At 45.3% G+C, this 19,872-nt stretch overlaps 1 protein-coding gene across 4 annotated transcripts in view; it reads right to left on the bottom strand.

Moving 5' to 3' along the window:
* Positions 1-1,143: 1,143 nt before the first annotated feature.
* Positions 1,144-19,872, bottom strand: part of JCAD (junctional cadherin 5 associated) — a 52,875-nt gene continuing 34,146 nt past the window's right edge. For 2 of the 4 annotated variants that reach the window (XM_072328800.1, XM_072328801.1), the window contains exons 2-5: positions 16,259-16,298; positions 15,943-16,161; positions 6,857-10,506; positions 1,144-3,043 (exon numbers count right to left, since the gene is read on the bottom strand). In XM_072328800.1, coding sequence (XP_072184901.1) covers positions 3,009-3,043; positions 6,857-10,506; positions 15,943-16,161; positions 16,259-16,298 — 3,944 coding nt within the window. In that variant the 3' untranslated portion in view covers positions 1,144-3,008. Of the gene's footprint in view, positions 3,044-6,761; positions 10,507-15,942; positions 16,299-19,872 lie in introns of those variants that run through there. The other 2 variants (XM_072328802.1, XM_072328799.1) reach the window with 2 other exon arrangements.

Below are 19,872 nucleotides of genomic sequence, written 5' to 3'. Positions count from 1 at the left end.
CCCAAAAGTTGACCATCCAGTGTGGATTTCAGCAGAGAAAATGGAAGGAGATGGCTGCTGAGCTATCCATCTCCAGGGGAGGCTCCCCATTAAATGCTTTAAAAACATATAAGCCTCTGGTTTGTTGGGTTTGTTTGCAGGGATTTTGCATCAGTTTCTGGGAACACTTGTGAAAGCAGTATTATCCCAACCAACCGCTCTGACAGCCTGCCGTCCAGCCCCGGCATCCCTGGCTCCAGTAGTAGAGCAGCAAGACAAGCTGCATGCAATCCAGTGCTTTTTGACGAACTAGCTTTGCTCTTCGTCTCGAGTACAAACCTAAACGCGGAGTCCTGCAGTCACACTGCTGCACTGCAGGAGGCGCTATAAACAGGCCCCACAACCTCTTCTTCTGCATCTACTCAGCCCTGAGCTCCTGCTGCTGCCATTACCGCTGATAGCTGTTGCCATGACAGTTTATGCTCCTATTGAGCACTGAAAGTGATCGTTTCCTATCTTTTAACTACATCTGGTGTAGAAGGCGCTTTCTGCTGACTATTTGTAAGTGGTGGGAAAATGTTAATTTATAGTATTTCCCAGCACATTCAAATAGCTGTTATTTTAATTATGGCACAGGTACTGTAAACACAGTAAGCCACAACACTTCATAAAGCTGTACTCCGTGTTCTTCTTACTGGTAGGCATAATAGTATGAAACAGCCAGGGCAGTTCGACTAAAGCCCCATTTTTAAGGCAGAACTAACTGCCTTTCAACCATTGGTCATTTCTGCAGAATAAAGCTTACTAACTTCCTAGGTTTTGATTTCTCCCGGTCTTGTCCGCTAAGAGCAATGTTGCAATATTGCTTCTTCCCATCTTTTCCGATCTCGCATTCTTTTTTTAACGCCTTCGATGCTTACATGTGTTGGAAAAGTAATTACTTGACGTGAGCGATGAAACAGATGTGTTGCAGAATTGATCGACCCCTCCCCATCAGAAGGAAAAAGAAATGCAGGTAATGGCTCCCAGACATCCTAGATGGGTAACCGGCAATTGCTTTAAAAGGAAGGTGAATACAGTGAGAACGGTAGAAAACTTTGTCAGCAAGTGCTGCTAGGTGGCACGCTCAAGAGTTAATAAAATAAATGATACACCACATTTGCTTTTCAAACAAGCTTTAAATAGTCCATATGTAACAGAATCATGTGTTACAGACAAGAAATTCATTCTGTCAAAACACAGGATGAGTGTTTCTCCCCGCTGTTCTTTCCAGATTACAGACTTGTTAGGAAAAAATAGTTAAAGACATTAAATTTTGGAAAATGAAATTATGCTACAAAACAACAGCAAGAAAAAAGAAGATGGTAAAATAGACCAGTGATGCACATGAACACGTTATCTGAAGAATGTTAGCAAACAGGTACTTACAAAAAAGAACAAACAAAAAACCCCAAGACAATGCACAGAAATGAACATAAAGGCTTTAAAATCACAGATTCTAAGCAGGCTAATTCAGTATCAAAGAGCAGAATGCATAGGCTTTATTATATACTTTGTAGTTCATGCATTTGTGTGTGCAGATAACATACACTTAAAGACATGTATTTAAATGCCTTGAAGAAGACATCTGAACTCCTCCCCAGCACCATCAGTTAGCTGCAGGGAAGAATTTAACCCAGGTTTATTTCTTTTAATACACTGGCCTAATCCAAAACCACGATGTGTAAAAGGAAGGTTAAGTGAAAGAAAGAAACAAGTATATCATCCGAGCCGCTCAACGATACCGGGACAGAGATCCAAACCCACTTTTTGGTAAGCACAGTCACTGGAATGTTATGGCAACAACACCAGCCCAGACAGCTCTCAGCTGTGTTTCACAAAGCTGCTCCAAGAACCGTCTGAGGCTTGAGTGCCGAAAAATAGAAGTTGACCCCGTTGTACATACAGACGTACACAGGCGGCTCTTCTCAGAAAATAAGGGAGCGCTACTGAATACGGGGCAACGTGGAGCGTGCATTAAGATACACAAGTGAAATCTTCTTGGGTCACCTTCGCTCAGAGGGATAAGTCTTCTTAAAATATAATAATAATAATAATAATACTTCTTTATACTTGCCACTTGTTAGCAATTGTTTACATCGTAGAAAAATAGATAGTATTCTGTAACAAGAAATATAGTTATTTTGTTAAAATGGGCTATTTTAAACCAGCTACTATTCTTTCATATAAAGAATTTCTAAACAGCAAAACAAAAATAGGTAATACTGAGTGCAAAACAGCCAGTGGTATACTTTGCATTGGTCAGGAACACTAGTTGCCAGCTACTATAATTACACATTCTGTACAATGCACTACAAAAGTCTTCATTTTTTAGAAGCTTTGGGCTTTTTGCTTTTCTTCTCTCTAGGTGGCAAGTAAGTATTTAATCCAAGTAGATTCAGACTCTGGAAGTCAGAAATAATTTCACAATCAGTCTTCGCTACCATTGTCTCGCATTCCTTCCCCCACTTAGTGCAGCAGCACTTTCCGCTTATGGCCAAAAATCCCGTAAGTTAAACAATGTTTAGACTGTAGAGACTTAGAAGTTTAGCTTATAAATTCACATTCTTTTAAAAATCATTTCACTCATCTCCCACGTTTACTTCTACACCAAAGAGAAAGCTCCAAAGCTTTGCTTCATGCATTTCATCATCCCAGCAGAAGACTAAAATACCGTTCAGATAAAAACTCTTTGCCAACTGTAGGCATTAAGTCTTAATGCTACAAAGCCAGATGGTTCCAATGGAGAAGTCGGATTTTTCTGCGGTCTCCGCAACAGTCTCAGATATGAACAGCTAATTCCTAGTGTCAGTGGTAAAGGCATTACCAGTACACCATGAACACCACAAATGGAGGCAATTTCCAAGCATCAAAGAACAAAAACAAACAAAAAGCACCCAGCAAAATAATAATAGTAATAATAATAATAATAATAATAATAAAATCAGTGAAACATTCTTGGTAGAGCAGGCATCTCTTCTCTGTTCATCTCACACCTTTTCAACTTTGGTGGGGTCATACGTGTCTGGAAAAGACAAGAAAACACAATGAATAATGTATGGTGGAACTTTTCCAACACCAGTACATGCAGTGAGCCATGGAAATAACTTTTTTTCCCCCTAGCTTTTATATAAAGAAAAATGGAAACTAACTCTGGACTGATGGCCCTAAAGATCCATAATACATTCCTGACCCAAATTCTGTATTTGTACCAGTATAACTCAGGAGCAACTCAGATCAAATGCATGGAGATATAACTGGGAAACCCTGTGTGGGCAGAAGAAAGCTCACAGACTGACCAGGGATTGCTTCTAGTGTTCAGATGCTTTGAGATGGAAAGACACCAGATTTGCCCCCCCTTATGCTGAACACTAGGTAAATGCTGCACACTTCCTAGGGGGGTGATTAAGGCTGGTTCAGCGATACAGTTCAGCTTTCAGCATCCTTTTGTTTGATTGTGCTTTTTCAGCTTGAGATTCATGAAGTGCCATGAATTCATGAAAGCGTCACTGTATCACATCACAGCAGTCAAACTGCCTCACGTCAGCCCGCAAAACTGCAGCTCGTGCTCCAAACGCCATTCACAACAGCACTGGACTGTCTTACTAACATTGCTCTTTATTTTAAGCCTACCTCGCTAGGTCACAGGATAGACCTCACTTTGCATTTCTGGCATTGGCCATGCAGTGAACAGACACAAGCCTTCTCTATCATCCCACATTCTTGTGACTCTGGAAGAGGATTGCAACGAAAGGGCTTTGCCTTCTGAGATCTGCCTGCCCTGCACATGCCTGCCTTACCACAGACACCTTGGGATGCACAGCTGCCGAGGAGTCTGTATCCCCACAGGGACCTGGACAACCCAGCACTGCAGCACATGCTACCTGCTGTGCCTGTGTAACTTGGGTATCTGTGCTAACCTTAAAAGTCCCTCCCGCAGGCTTTACTCCCATAGCACTTGCTTTTATACAGTTAAGCATGAAAATAGTTGGACCCATAAATATCACACTTGAGAGTAAAATGTTCTCCCTGAGGAGTTTTACATTGATATGAGTGAACGTCTTCATTCAAACAAGCATAAAAATCCTCAAAGGGAAATGTTTTACTTCTATGTGTGTCCCTCTGCAGCATCCAGATGGATATCAAGAGACTGGCTAAGAAAGAACTTTGGCCCTAGTGGGTGCTGGGGTGGGATCTGTAATTCCACTCTGCTCACATTGATAGGCCAGCCAAGACTCTGTGCCAGCAGCTCCTATGTTTTCAGAACTGCTTATCACCATTCAGCCTCTGCTGGCATTTCCAAACCTCAAGGACAGACACCACTTTAATGCAAACACTCAAAAGGAACATAGTGTTTGAGGGCTGGTGCACTCCAGGGCAGCACTGCATCTAAGCTTAGTGCATTGGACACGTGAGAAGATACTATTTCAGTTGCAATTACAAATGTTTTCTCCATCTAAAATATAAAAACACACAACAGTTTCGAACTGCTCTGCACGAGGCTGACCTAAGAATAAAAACAGATTAACATTTCAGAAACTAAGTTCTCCCAAGGCCTCCCAGGCCCGGTTTTTGGACTCATTCACGTTGTGAGAGCTCTCCACCAGTGGGGTGAGAAACTAAGGCCTCAAGACTTCTGCACAGCCCAGATTATTCCTTAAAAACTTACTCAGATCTTCAGCATCTAAACCAAGGACCCCAAAGATCCAGGCTGCTAGGAAGACTCCTGGCAACGTCAGAATTCTAGAAGGGCAAATACTGGAGTTCCTGCATTGATGCACAAACATTTCTTCAGCATTTGGTTAAGCTAATTTGCAATGCTCTCTACAGAAACAAGGCCAGATCAGTAGCCTCACGGAAGCAGTCTTCAAACAGCAAGGAAGAAAAAAACAGCCAGCGCATTTGGGAACATTTGGAGATGTTCTTCAAATGGCACTATTTGCATAGTAAGATCAGCTCTTACTCTGAGATGACTGTTCATCTGCCAAGCTACATTATGCATGTGAAAGCCTGTTTCTTCTAAGGCCTCTGAGTCTCTAAGGGAGGCCCAGTCTGCAATTATAAGACTAACATCACCCTAGTTCAGCCCAAATAGAATGGACTTCAGAAATATTTACTCCCTGAAAGGAACACATACCGGTGCTTTTTCAAGACAAGTTCTCACTTTGGCTTTCACTGTTATCAGTGAGACAGTCTGGAAGATGGAGTGAGAGTTAATGAAGTCGACAAACATCAGGCCCTTCTATAAGCATAAATCTTCAGTCCTGCCTCACTAAGGCAAGGTGAAGATCTTGCGGCTGCCAGCAAGTCAGTCTCTTTGGATGGGAGGAAGCCAGTGGAGGGGACTGTTTCTACCATGTGTGTTACCCTGCAATGCTGCATGTGTGCAGCAGGAAGGGATGGCCATGATGCAGGCATGGGGGAAGCTGTTAAAAGTAACTACTGCGGTGGGCACACACTTCAGAATACAAGCTTGGTACTGTCAGTAAGAAGAACAAAACTAGACCTAATTTGCCGCAGAATATTTCTGAGTACAAGGCTCCAATAAAACACACAATCTGTCTTCATAGATCCATGAAGTCATGTCACCAAAACAATTATTGTTTTCACTCCAGCAGAAGCCCCAAGGGAGGAAAGCATATGAGATACATGCGGGGCACACTAGATCTGATGGATACATGGAAACTGAATTAGCCTGTTTGGAAAACCTGCTCTAGAGAAATACGGTTCAGAGCAGGAAGAGATGCAGAGCTGTGGGATATAAAAAAGGTGCAAAGTCTGTAAGACTGGAAGAGTCAATGCTTAGAACTCGCATAAGCATTTATCTTCAGAAATACATACATACATTCCCTTTAAAGTATGCTCAATTTAGTTTCAGTCCCTCCGTACTGAAAAACTGTAAACAGATTCACATTGATGGAGTTTAATGAATAACCTGTGTGAGTTTCAAGATAGAGTGGTGGCTGTTGCAAGGAGGACAGAAAAAGGGAGAAGATTAATATTAATGTAACAACTTTCACACTATGCACTGGCTGCTCCAATTAATTTAATGAACTAAGCAAGTGGCCTGGGATATTCATCTCTTTATGCAGATCTATGGCAACGACTGATTTTCACTTGCTCAATACAGTGCCATATGAAAACTGGTGTGGAGAGGGAGCAGCTCACGTTACTTCGGGGATGCACGCGGTCTATCCAAGTTTATGTGCTTTCAAGAGATGAGGAACACACACACCAGAAAAAAAAAGGTGTTCACTGAAAAAGTCAACTTTCCATTTGACCTGGGGATAACAGTTGTGCTCAACATGTGATTTGGAAAATATTCATGAGAGAGAGAATTTTCCAGGCCCCTTAATGGAGCCATTTCCCAGAGGCTTCACAGAGGAACATCAGCTTTTTATTTTTAGTTCTTTCTGAACTCTGATACAGTATGTGTCTACTTAAGTATCGGAGATGGAAAATCAGGGATTCAAGGAGAGGCTGTGATTAAATCACCACGTGTTCCCAAACGCTGGCACAGGAGTGACTATCTTTGAACTGAGCTATTTGAAGCTGGCAGTTCCCCGAAACAATCAGACTGACAGCAGACCTCGGGGACTGCTCCAGTCTGTGAATGAGTTTCAGTATCACAAGTTAGTTTTACAGTAAGTTTTCCTAAAATAGGATCACTGGTGTTACCTCTTCCACAAGGAGAGTAAAGGGGGTGGCAACCAGATGGGGGCAGTACCACCTACAGCCTGTTACTATTTGAGCAGCATTACGTGGGCATAAGCAAAGTGATTGTGTTTGTTACATAAGAAAACAGTACCCGCTTGGATCTTCCAAAGTAGGGTCTTACCTAAGGAAAAATCTCTGTCAATTTTCTTCTTGTCCATTCCACCTAAACATCCATTTTCACGGAGAGAGATAACGCGCTTGGAGACAGCCCCTGAAGTTGCCAGTTTGCTTCCTCTCTCCTCGTGTACCTTCGACAGTTTCTCTTCATCCACCTCCTCTCCCGAGTCTGCACTTTTAATGCTCAGACGTCTCATCCGGGACACCGAGTCGACTTCTTTCATTCTCACTAAGCGATCCATGGCAGTCCGGCTTGGTGGAGACGTGAGCTTGCCTTGTAGTGTCTCTATCACTTTTGAGGTGCTCCTCACTCTCTTTTCTGAGTGCTGACACACAGTTGGTTTGGACACCAAGTTCTGGTCTCCACCTTGGCTGGGACTCACAGGTTGTTCAAATGCTTGCTCCTTCACCAACACTTTAGTGCTGCCTTCCTGGTGAGTGGTCTGGAATTCATCGGGATATAATGATCGGTCCCTCTCTCCAACAAAGAGAGCACTCTCTGTCCAGCCACACTTACGCCTGCCTTCGTAAGAACTGTCTTTTTTTCCTTCTTTGCTACTTACAGCACTCTCTGCTGATGACCCAAAGTCATGGCCATCGCTTGCTGGTTTTGTGCCTGGCTGGGGCTCAACGTGGTCATCTGGAAGGAGAGATTCCACTGCTATTTCTATGCCTAAAATTCTTGCAGCTCTTGCCTGCAAGGACTCATTCACAGGGATTTCCACTGAATTTGCATTTGAAGAGTGATCAGAATTGCTAGCACCAGGTCCTGGGGCTGTATCAAGTCCTACTGCCCTCAAATCCGGCTCAGAGCACCCTTGGTTCCTCTTAGTTAAGGACAAGCATGCTACTGAGCCTCTCTCAAATTTTGTATCACTTTGGGGAGCTGCACCTTTGCTCAGTTTAACAAAGTCTAGGTAATTTTGGTCTTCGCTCATCTCCTGTAAGACAGGATTATTGAAAGGATTACCATGGTAGGAGCTGCTTGGGCTACTGGACAAGAATCTCTTGATAGGTCCTGCACGAACTGGCTGGCTGCTTGCTCTATTCTTGGCTTCCCCCATCCTCATTTCTGTTATCAGACTTCCATCTGCTGGTCTGACTCCTTCATTGCTCCCTCCTGACTGCGAAGAGCATTGAGAGCCAACGCAGCCCACCTCAGCGCCATGCTCTGTCCCTGTGCTCCAACTTTCAGACTTACTTTTAACTCTTCCTGACTTAAATACAGGCACCTCTGGCACAACCGTTTCCAGCTTCCCACCACGTTTTGGTTCTTGGTACCCATTTCTAGGTGACCTTCTCTGTGGAAGGGCACGTGGCTGTGGAGAAGCTCCTGCACTTTCCAAGTCTTCCTCACTGCTCGTGCTCTCTTCCCTCTCTTGCAGCTCCTTGTTAAAACTTTCTAGCTCACTTATTGCATCCCAGGGTCGGCGACTGACAGGTTTTAGAAGGAACTGCCCAAACAGCTCTTTACTGTTGCAAGGAGCTCCTGCTTCTCCCTTAACTACATCAGCCCTGGGAAGAAGGCCAGCCTCCTGCTCCTGTGCAGGCAGGGGCTGGCTCTGGTGGCCCTTTGGCGAGGAGGCCTGCAGGACGGAGGTGGCAGTTCTTGAAAATGCGCTGTTGCTGGACTGGCTGAGGTACATCTGCCCCTTCATGCCGTAAGCACCCTGTCTGCAGCCTCTGTCGTCAGAAGGTGACCCTGTCTGTTTCGACCCAGCTGTGGATGCCGTACATCCTAGTTGCTTTGGAGACAGTGAATTGTTACTGCTGGGTTGCCCAGGCTTTGTACCATGGAAAATCTGTGGGGTTTTATGTTCCTCAGAGAAACTGGTCTGTGTTTGCTGGTCTTTGTACTGATCACCTGGCCAGGAGCCAGAGTATTTGAGCTCTCTGTGTTTTGCAGACTGAATAAATCTGAGGTCATTCATTTGTTTGAACTCTTCTGGTCTCCACAGCTCTTGTTTTTGTAACTCATTTTTATTGGTCATGCTTCCTGTAAGAGCTTGTAACTCCAAGTCAGTTGAAGACATACTTAAGAGACTTTGTTCTTGCAAAGCCCCATTGTTATCAAACCCGTTCTTATCGGGGCTCTGGGTTATGTTGTTGTTCCTATCTGTATCTGGCAGATTTGATTCTGATTTAACTGGGATAGAGACCAAACAAAATATAGTTTCATTCATTTTTTTCTTTGAACTCTTTTTGCTCTGCATCCCAGTTCCAGGTTCAAACTTTTTCACTTTTGTAATGGTCTCACAGGTGCTGTCCATATGTGAGTTTCTCACAAGAAGTTTGCCTTTTGTGTACTCTGTGCTGGCTTCACTACAGGGGCTGTGATTAGCTGTGCTACAACTGTCTCTTTGGTCCAGCAAGGCACAATTTTCCTGATCTCGGACGGATGGTGCCAACCATCTGCTGCTGGGGGCGGAGCTGTCAGAAGTTCTTTCTCCCTTGACAGAACCGGATAAGTGTGATGCATCCAGAAAGGCACTGTTGTACTGTACTTCAAGATCTTTCTCTTGCGAAGTACCAGAACTGGGACTATGTGCATTTTCAATGTATTTAATGTTGTCCTGCAGACCTTCAGGTGGTGCAATTTTCATATGTCGTATCCGAGGATCATCAAAGGGAATATACTGAACAGAACGCAGGTAGTCAGCGGGGCGCCTCGAATGGCTTTGTTTCCCTGAAGGAAGATGGTTGTCTTTGCAAGGTGCAGCCCCCATTTCAACACTATTCGCAGCTGGTCGTTGGCAGGCAACAGCCCGCTCTGCAGTGTCCTGCTGATCACTGCTGGCATACGTGGCATTGTTAGGCACTTCACTGAGGGGATGTGGGCTTGCGGCGTGGTGAGGTGGGGATCTGTATGAAGGAGGAGGTACATAGACTGGGGGCTCCAAACCAGGGTCTTGAACACAAGCATCTTGCCTCGGCTCACTTGCTTTGGCTAAATAGGAAATGGGTTCATCCTTCTGGTAATGGTCCTGAAAACCAACAGTTTCGGCAGGTGCCCTGCCCTGTCGCTGCAGTTCATAGGATGGAGGCAGCTTTAGAGGTCTCCCATACTTGGGCTTCACCAGGGGAAGGAAATAGCCTCCTGTTTCATGGTGCTTGGCCGATTCCACAGTCGGCCTGTGTGAGGGATAGGAGGGGGCTTTGCTTACACTGAGAGAGTTGTTGCTGTTGGTCAGAGAGGGCATTTCCACACACCTCATGCTCTCCTGCATGAGGACTCTTGGCAAGGACTGTGACTTCCCTTTGTTGTGGGAGCCTAGGACATCATCTCCCAGAGTCAGCGAATACAGCTCTTGGAGCAGTTTCTCTCTGTCACCATCTGACATTTGCCGTCCTACCTTTTTTGGCTGGTTCCAGCTTTCTGTTCTCATGTTCTGCCATTTGCAGTCCCCAGGCCCCTCACAGCCCTCAGGTAAGCCACTTCTCCTGACGTACTCTGTGCTCAGCCCCACTTTCAGCTGGGCATCCTTGGGGTGCCTGGGTGCCCCATGGGCCGTGGCCAGACCTTGCATTTCTGTACCTCCTTTCTGGGAGTAGCCCAGCAGCACGCTGAAGTCCTGCCCTCTCCTTCTCCAGTAGGCCAGATCTTTATCACTCTTGGGCTGGGAAGACCATGCTAGTTGAGGCCTGTCATAAACCCTGAAAAAGAAACACAGTGTCATAGGCAGTTTCCACAGATGCACTTTCTTTCCCTAATGGGTAATTCCATTAAGAGGTCAAATGTTGAGTTATGCCAATGGGGTTTCTGTAATCTATTTGCAACCAAAAGGCTTTATGATTTTAATGAGAGCATTTAGGTCAGTCATTAGCACGAGCAAAGGAACAGTGAAGGTACCCATGCTCTTCTGGCATGTTGTTAGCAATGCAAAGCTGTTAGAAAGAGAAACAAATGCACACAGTTATGTGCTCTGCAAACACGTATAGCTCCCTCAATGGGCACCAGAAAGCCAGAAATGATTATGCTGAACTTGTTCCTGCACTCCGTTACATCAAAATCTATAAACTTCAAGGGGATTGCTGTTATAAGCAAGTTTAACAGGACTCTAAAGCTAAAATGCAGTGGGTAAGAACAGGTAGAGGGTTACTTCCTAAAGTATATCCTGTAAGAAGCATGGTAAGCTGAAATTAAACATGTCATTTCCTGCGTTGATTCTTGTTCATCTTTCTGAGGGGACAAATCCCTTTGATGGGCTTTGGATGAAACGATACAAGACACAACAATGGCAAAGGACCAGCACAGCTCTTACTATGACAGAACCAACATTTAAATCTAAAACACCCCCAAAAGAAATTTAACTTTTGCTTAGAAATAAAAGAGGGATCATCTCCAGCTGCCCATTACTGAAATATGAAAGGCATCACACATCTCATCGCAGATTAGAAATTCAGAACACAGACTTAAACAAACAGAACAGTTTCTCTGTGTGTTCTGAACAGACCAAACTATTTTGTATATTACTGCTGAACAAAACTGGTACCTTTTCTTATAAATAATTAATCTTCTACTTCAACTGCGTTCTGCTATTCTTGTACCTGTGGTGTCCAACAGTATAACTGCTATTACACTATTAGCTGCCACCAGCATACAACTAGAATGAAAAATCAATTTTGACATAAATAGGACAAGTATGTAGATAGAACTCAAGAATGTCTCCCCCTTCCCTCAACCCCAAGCTACATAAACAGTGACATTGGGCTCCTTTTTTCCTTTTTTTTCACTATAAACAATCTATTGGAACAGCAGTTTGTGAAAACTTCATATAATTCAAGTGAAAATTATTCAGTCTAGATCCACAGTGGTTTTCTTTTACATATATTAACTTTATCCCATAAGAGCTATAAACTAAGCTGGGATATCTTGTTCACATTAATTCGCTTAGATTAAGACTCAGCATATGAACAAAATGTTCTGATTCTAACACACAGAATACCATTCAGCTGGAGAACCGCAGGAATTAATAAAGGTCTGAATTAATCAGTGAGATACAACAGGACACCTCCTATATTAGAAAGTTGTTTGCAATAACAACAAACTTTTCGATGCCTTTCAGCATATGGAAACAACTGAATGAAAGTGGTCTTCTTCTGAGATTATCACATCTATGCTTCCATCTGATCCCAGATGATCCGGCACTGTTTGTATCTCTGCTAACAACACCAGGAGGGAAGCAGGCTCTAGCAATAATGAGGTGGGAACAGACAGATTACTCTTTGTGTTCTGTCAGATTTGCTAGCAACATGAAATACCTGATGCGATTTAATCAACCATCATGCAAGGGTCTATGGAAAATCCTAGAAAGTACAGAGTCACCCATGCCAAGATCAGAAGAGACCTTACAGTTATTTAGTTTGACATCCTGCTCGGTGCAGGCCAGCAGACTTCCCTGAAATGGTTCCTGCTACAGCGCTACCAGGTCTAGAAAAGCATCTCAAAATCTTAACCTTTACATTTCTAGAAGTGGTGAATCACGGTTGCTGCAAAGGTTCATTTACCATTTAAAAACAAACAAAAAAAAAGGAACAAAAACACTGAATATATATATATATATATATATATAAAGTGAAAACAAATACTTATCAAGTATTAAAACACAGGGAAGGTGATATGGTCAGTGCTAATATTGAGATTCGCAATGGCCACAGCTAACAGTACAGAAATGAAATGGGCTGACTGTTTAAAGGCTTTAATAGGAAGCTGGGAACGGGGAAGGAAGCATTACTCAACTCTTTCCTAGGAAACCAATAAAAGTAGTTTGGGTTAGTTTGCTTTTTTAAAGACAAACAAAGCTCAAGCTCAGATTTTCATTAAAGTAAATTGGCCCTAAGTGAGGACAGTGCCAGTTACAGAAAGGGTGTTCCTCCATTTATTAAAACTGATTAAATGTATTAAAACTGTTAAAAATATTAAATTCATTTTTTAAGATTAAATGATTAATATCTGGACTCTGATCATAAACTTCCAACCATGATACAGTCTATCTCATGGCCATGCAAGTGTAGGAAAGATGTTCAGAAAGAGGGATTTAGAGCATTTAAACCTGATCTTTTTCATGATCTTTTCACTGGGCAAAGAATGCATTCTCTCCAGCTCCCACGTTAGGTGCTAGTGGTGTTATGTGTTATGTGCAGCCACCCAAGGACAGAGAAGAGTTCCATGAGACCAAGTAAGAAAATCAGTATATTATGAATTCTTTTCTGAAAGTCCTCCTCCAAGCAGATACCATGTGTGCTGTCAGAAAGTGCTTGGAATTAATTCTGTACAAAGTTAGGTTAATGAGAAAACATTTTAAAAACAAACTATTGCTAGCTCTTCTCAATACAGGAGGCCATCAGCCCGCCCTGCACTGGCTGCCCAACCACGTGGCACTGAGCAGATGCCCTCTGAGCAATGGGTCACGGCTGCCACAGGGCGATGCTGGACAAGTGGACCTCATGTGACTCACGAGAAGCAAAGCAGCATGGCAGGGGCTGACAGCAAAAAACTGCAGGCTGTACAGAAACAGCACAGGAGTTCCTGTCCCAGTGTGTAAGCAGCAGGCATTCAGGGTCCATGAGATGTGGGCACCGAGGCAGTTCTTTGTGCCCAGCAGGGAGGTACCGTAAGGAACTAATTTACAAGATTTGGCAGCAAGGGGGGAAATTTCAGAGAGCTTTTATGGACACTGGCAACTTCTGTTCTATTTTGGGATCCTATCCTCACATACACTCATCCACTCCGAAACACCAGTACCGTCTTCTAATTTTTGCAGCAGGTGACCTCACTAATGATACTATCTGCTTAGCTCTAAATTTGCTAGCTACTAACATAGTTCCTCCCACACAAATAACGAAGCAATGCGCATCTCCTCACTCGGAAAAGAAGCAGCCGTTCTCCTTCTGTGGAGCCTCTCTTCTCTACCACAGGGGCAGCTTCTCTCCTTTCTTTGCCTCATCTCCTGTTTTGCTGTGTGGTCTTTCGAATGCTCAGCAAAGCAAGGATGACTGGGACGGCCCTACCAGCACCTGCTCCCCTATGTGGAGAACAGGATGTAATAAATCATCACACTGGCAGAACAGTGAAACAGCCCCAAAGTGGCTCATCTCTAAAGAGTTGTGTCTGCATGGCCGTGTCTCTTCTTCTCCTCTGAGTTTTAAAAACAGGGAAAGCCAGGGTCTAACCAAGGGAGAAGGGCTGGAGGGTTCTCATCCTGAAGCCTGGCAGTTGAAGCAGAGGTGCTGCAGCACCAACACTGCAGTGAGCATTACTGAATCTGGCCCACTGACTGCTCCTGGGCAGAGCCAGCACTGTGCTGTGCATGCAACAAGGAAGGGGCAGCTGCTAAAGAGGGTCTCCCTCATTCCTAGCTGTGAGTGACACGTAAGAGCCCCCAACGGGTTCACTGGGAGTTGAAGTTTGCTTAACAATAAGAAAAGATTTCTATTTTTGTTGAAATGTGACAAAGTCATTTACAAGGCTGTGATCCCTATTTCATGTGAAAAAGCAGCTTTTTAAAGCCAGGATACCATATTTACCATGCTGTAGGCTGACAGATTCCTCCCCTTGCATTCTGAGAGGTTAGAAAGGGACACGCAATCTGCCAGGAGTTCTACACTTAGCCTCCCCTTGCCCCTGCAGGTGCCTCTGTCACGTCCCAGACACAGGGCAGACAAGTAAGTCTCTGCCATGGCTTTCTTCACTTCACTGCTGTCCAGTTCAGCTCATTCCAGGCACATCATGAAGGATCCTCCTTACCACCAGGTAAGGCCACATCCTCTCCTGCCTCCTCCTGAAGCACTGCTTCCACCTGGGCCCTTCCCCGCAGTGGAACATGCCACCTTAGCACCGCCTCCCAGTGCATCCATCCAACCCTGCCCGCTATTCCAGCTGGCAGTCAGAAGCCACTCCTGCTCCAGGCAACTGGCCTCGCAAAGGGAAGGGAGATGAAGGGGATGGGAGATGAAGGGAAGAACAGACAGGCCCAGCAAGCAGGGGACACACTCCTTTGCCAAGTGTCACTGAAGGTCTTTGAAAGAGGACAAGGTCCCAAGGCCGTAGCATTGTGTCCTGCTTTCAGTTTCAAGCCTGTTCTGCAGGAGGAAGGGGCTTTTCTTCATGAACTGCCGTCACAGCAGGGCTGGATTCCAGTCCTACTCTCGCCCCTTTCCTTTGTTCATGGGGAGCTCTCAAATAGCTGCAGAACAATGCTGGGCCGCTGTATACACACAGCTCTTCCTGCCCAGCCTGCCCAGCCCGGTGTGCACGTACTCTGCAGTGAGAGAGCCATGCTGGTGCTAGCGCATGTCCTATGGAGTGATGACAAGTGCTTCCACAGGCTTTGAGTTGCTTTAAAAAGAAACACACAGGCACCTCCTCATGTTTGCTTCCTAAGAACAGCCTCAGGAAAACAAGAGAGTCCTCTGTGCATAGAGGAACACCCTCCAAGAGCTGCACACAGCTGAATCTGCCACCACAACCAGGGCATGCATGTGGCAGAAGAAGCTGGGTTTGGGTTTTAAAACTGCTCCTTTACAAAAGGAAGAGCATTTGCCCCTTCATGTTTTACCACACTTGAACTTTCCCAAACCCATCAGCAAGGCATTTCTGAGACAGACAGTATGAGTCAGTGGTATTTTCCCTCACCCCAGTATTCTCAAAGCAGCAGCCAAGTGGAAGTGCCACCGCTTTGGGTGGACATCTCATAGAATTATAAGGTTGGAAAAGAGTGCTACGATCATCCAGTCCAACCACCAACCCATCACCACTATGCCCACTAATCCATGTCCATAAGTACCACATCTACTTATACTGAACACCTTCAGGGACTGTGACTCCATCAGCTCCCTGGGCAGCCCGTTCCAATATCTCACCACACCTTCTGAGAATAATTCTCTCCTAATGTCCAACATGAACCTCCCTTGGCACAACTCAAGGCTATTACCTCTCATCTCAACTTGCAGTGCATGGAAATAATCACACTGGTATGGAAGCAGGAAAGGATCACAGGAAGATGGTGTCAGGGGTTAAGGGCATGCTCAGTTATCTGCCAGAACCAAAAGAAAGAGAAAGCAAAGCCATGGCATGGTGCTGAAACTTACCCCCCTTCTGAAGAATGAAAAGTGGACAAACCCTGATGGTCATGGTGGTAACCAGGACCTGCTTGTCTCCCTTGGCTCCCATGGCTGCTTTCAGTGCTGCTCGAGTTGGTTTTCGTCAGAGGCCTCTTGCAGTAAGCAGCTCTAGGGTCTGCTTCAAAGCCATTCAGCGTCCTCTGAGCAGATCTGTTCCCTGCAGCTTCATGCCGGTATCCATCGTATCTGTTCTCATAAGAAGCAGGGGGATTTTTAGACAATTTGTATCCATGAGAAATCAGGAGATCCTCCACACTGAACATATTGTGTTGGTTTCACTCACAGCCGTGCCATCAGAAAGCTCTTTCCAGCAAGACCCATCACTGGAAAAAAATCAAAGAGAAGACAGCCTTAAACAAGGAGGGACATCCCTGATCCTCAGGTAGTGCTGCAAAAGACAAGGGTTTCATTGGTCAATGCAGCTTTCAGATTTTACTACAGGATCTCCAAAAAACCCTGTGCCAGAGGTGAGCCCACCATTCAAGTCAAGCCTTTGCCTAGAACACAACTTCACTCCTGTCCCGGAGAGATGTGCTCTGCATTATGTTTCAAGTCACTGTGGGAGGAGGGGATGGCCTACAAGACAAGGTGCCACTCCCTACAGCTCTGCATATTCCAATTAAGAAAAAATGTTCACATGAATAAGGACAGTATTTGCATGAGAACCAAAATTCACGATGCAACCACATGAGAAACCCAGGTAATGCCATGCAACACCCCAGTGAAGCAGCCCTTTTTTTACAGATGATTTTCTTCTCGGCCTACATTGACCTGCTGGAATCCAACAATCCTCACCCAGAACAACACAAGGCCTAAGATTTCAAGCATGCTCTATTTTTACAGCACGCTTTCCCTGTGAAAAAACGGACTGAAAACAACCTGAGGTGCCTGTGTTTATTGTGTCTCAACGATTCCGACACACAGGACAGGTCAGGATTTTTCTCTCCAGTGACAGCCCTCGACTCTTCACCAACTACAGCAAAGATTCAGCAAAATGAATTATTTGACTGGAAACAAGCTCTACTGCCTGCACCTCTCTCACATCTTGTTACAGCAATTATGGGATACCCATTCCTCCATCGTTATAAAACGACTGGAAGGAAATGATCTACTCTGTAGGTTGTGCACAGCGAGGAACCAATTCTGGGTCATTCCTCCTTGCTCAAACTGCGCTACAAGAAAAGAAAAAGGTGCATAAATGAGAAGTGAAACACTCCAAAATAGATTTGTTATGTAAAACAGAACACTGGAGATGATTTCCCCTGCATAAGCACTTCATCCGACATGCAGGGCGAGTGCTGAGCATCCTGAATAGCAGCAGCCCTACCTGAGGGACAAGAGCTCTCACTGGCAGCTGCTCGGAAGGAGAATGTCTCTGCAAAGATCATGAATCATAGAATCAGAGAAACATTACAGTTGGAAAAGGCCACTAAGATCATCTAGTCCAACCATGAAAAGTAAGTGTGTGTTATTCACAGGATTCTACTGCTCTTCTTGGGCAAGAGGAAGGCGAGAACTCTTGTCACTGTTATTTATGAAATACATGAACACACGTAGAGCAGAAATTACACAAACATTTGTAATTCAGAGCCAAGATGTGGCCAGTAACTTGAAAGGCTGCAAAAGTGGCTTTGCAGCCTGGTAGCCTGCTTAGCATTTAAACCGGTTTGTCTCTGGAGTTTAATGAATCTCTTCCCTCTTCACATACATAAATAACACTACACACCCTTCAAAATATAAAAATAAAGCCGCGATGAAGATACATTAGGAGCATCCCTTGCTTGGACAGGGCTCCAAACTCCAGCAGGGAGGAGCGGGCCGTTCCCTCTTGGAAGGCTCTGTGGGTTATTTTTGAAGGCACACCTAAAAGGCTGATTTTCCATCCACCCCCTGCCCCGGACTGTGTGAGAAGCCAGGTAGGAGCTGAGCAAGGGGAACAGCTGGCTGCTAGAGCTGTTCTGCCTCCAACAGGAGAAAGATCTGATGTGACGACCAGGGAGAGCAGAAAGCCCATCGGATCGCTCACAGGTGCAAGGAAGAGCTGCGCTTTTCCTCCTATTATTGCCTGGCTGGCGCAGAGCATGGCTTAACCCTCTCGCTGCCACTGCAGGGTCACTGGGGAGGCAGAGGGGAGCAGTGAGAACACACAGCCATGGGCTCAGCTCTGATCCAGCCCTGGGTGAGGAACAGTGGGATGCCCACAGAGCTGGAACAGGGACACAAGCTGGCTTCCCCAAATCAGTCATGGTGCTGTGATGCTCTTCCCAGCCTCCCTTAGATAAATAAACATACAAAATGAATATCAAAGGAGTTGCACTGGCAGGAGTAGCAAAACTGTGGCTGCAGCACGTCCCTGTAAATAATCCGTGAGTCTGGGCCAAAGAGCAAAGGCTGCACAGGGCTTCTAATTTGAGGTAAGATCAACAACGCTGGAAAACAGTTTGTTTTTCCAGCGCTCATTTGTTTTGTTTGCCAATGACATCAGTGCTCTCTGATAGGGTTTGCTTCCTGAGGATGCCTGCTATCTTGCCAGGGTTTCCGACTTGTCCCCGTCAGCCGGTACAGCTCTGCATTAACCCACAAATAGAGCCAAGCTGTTCTACAGAAACTTCTCAGCAACTCTCAGATGCATGGAGGCTGACTGTGGTACCTGCACACAGACGTGATGGGACCCCGGCAAGCAGGTCAAGGAGGGAACGCTGGGTGGGAAGGCCACCAAGCGGCAGGGATGCTTCTCCCAGCTTGGGGATAGTATTACTGCCCCAGGGAAAAGCCCCAGGCACTCCCAAAAGCCTCTGAGAAACACGGTGCTGGAGCCTTTGCCACACTGCTTCCAGAGCCCACTGTCTGTGAGGAAAACACGCTCATTTCTGCTCTGTTCCACCTTTATCTGCACGTTTGCACAGCTGCCCTCCAGCCTTATTTTTTGGGAGTGCCACCAGGGCTGGCAGTGACAATGAATGCCAACATTTGCTGCAGTAGCAGCTCTGTCAGTACTTTGGAAAGGCTCGTGTGCTACTGACACCCCATACAGCTGTGCCCCTTTACTCAGCGGATGGCAGAGTTCCCTGGCACAGCACCATGAATCTCAGTAGGAAGCAGCATGAACTCAGAGCTGGCCACAGGCTGGCTGCTCTCTCTTACATCTCCCCTCCCTCTGTCATTTGAAGTAACTTGGATTGCACAATTCTCCCCATTCACCTTTGCTTAACTATAACATTTTGCACGCAATTCTGTACAACTTTACAGAAACAGAAACAATGAGGGAGAGTTATTCACACTGCAGAATGAATCGTGCAGACATCACGAGCTGCCCAAATGAGGGCACTCTGCATGGACACACAAGGTGCTGCAGATAGTGATTACACACAGCCTGCAGGACTCCTTCCTTGCCTGATGCACAGCAGAGATGTTATCTTCATAGGCTTATCTACAGCAATTACCCAGATGCTACTCTGAAGATGGAGTTACTAACAGGCATTTGAATTATAAACTGTGTTATCTAGATGGGTCACAATTAAACTAGCTTATCTTCCCTCATTTCTGCAGTGTGGTGCCATTATTCTTGTTTTATGCCAGACGAGTGCCACACAGAAGTATTTATGCAGAAAAGACCTCCGAGATCATGTAGTCCAGTCATTCAGCTGTCGACCCATCCCCACCATATCCTCTAACCCATGTCCCTCAGTGCCACATCCACATGTTTCTTGAACACCTCCAGGATCAATGATCTACCATCTCACTGGACAGCTGTTCTAATGTCTTACCACTCCTTCCGAGAAGAAATTTTTCCAAATATCCAACCTGAACCTCTCCTGGCACAGGGGCTGACCTCCAACTCACTACAACCTCCATTCAAGCAGTCATAAGGAGAGTGACAAGGTCTCCCTGAGACCT

This window comes from Excalfactoria chinensis, chromosome 2 (assembly GCF_039878825.1).
Source record: "Excalfactoria chinensis isolate bCotChi1 chromosome 2, bCotChi1.hap2, whole genome shotgun sequence".
Lineage (NCBI taxonomy): Eukaryota > Metazoa > Chordata > Aves > Galliformes > Phasianidae > Excalfactoria > Excalfactoria chinensis.
Note: the sequence above shows the minus strand (reverse complement) of the source record. Positions and strands in the feature narration are given on the sequence as shown.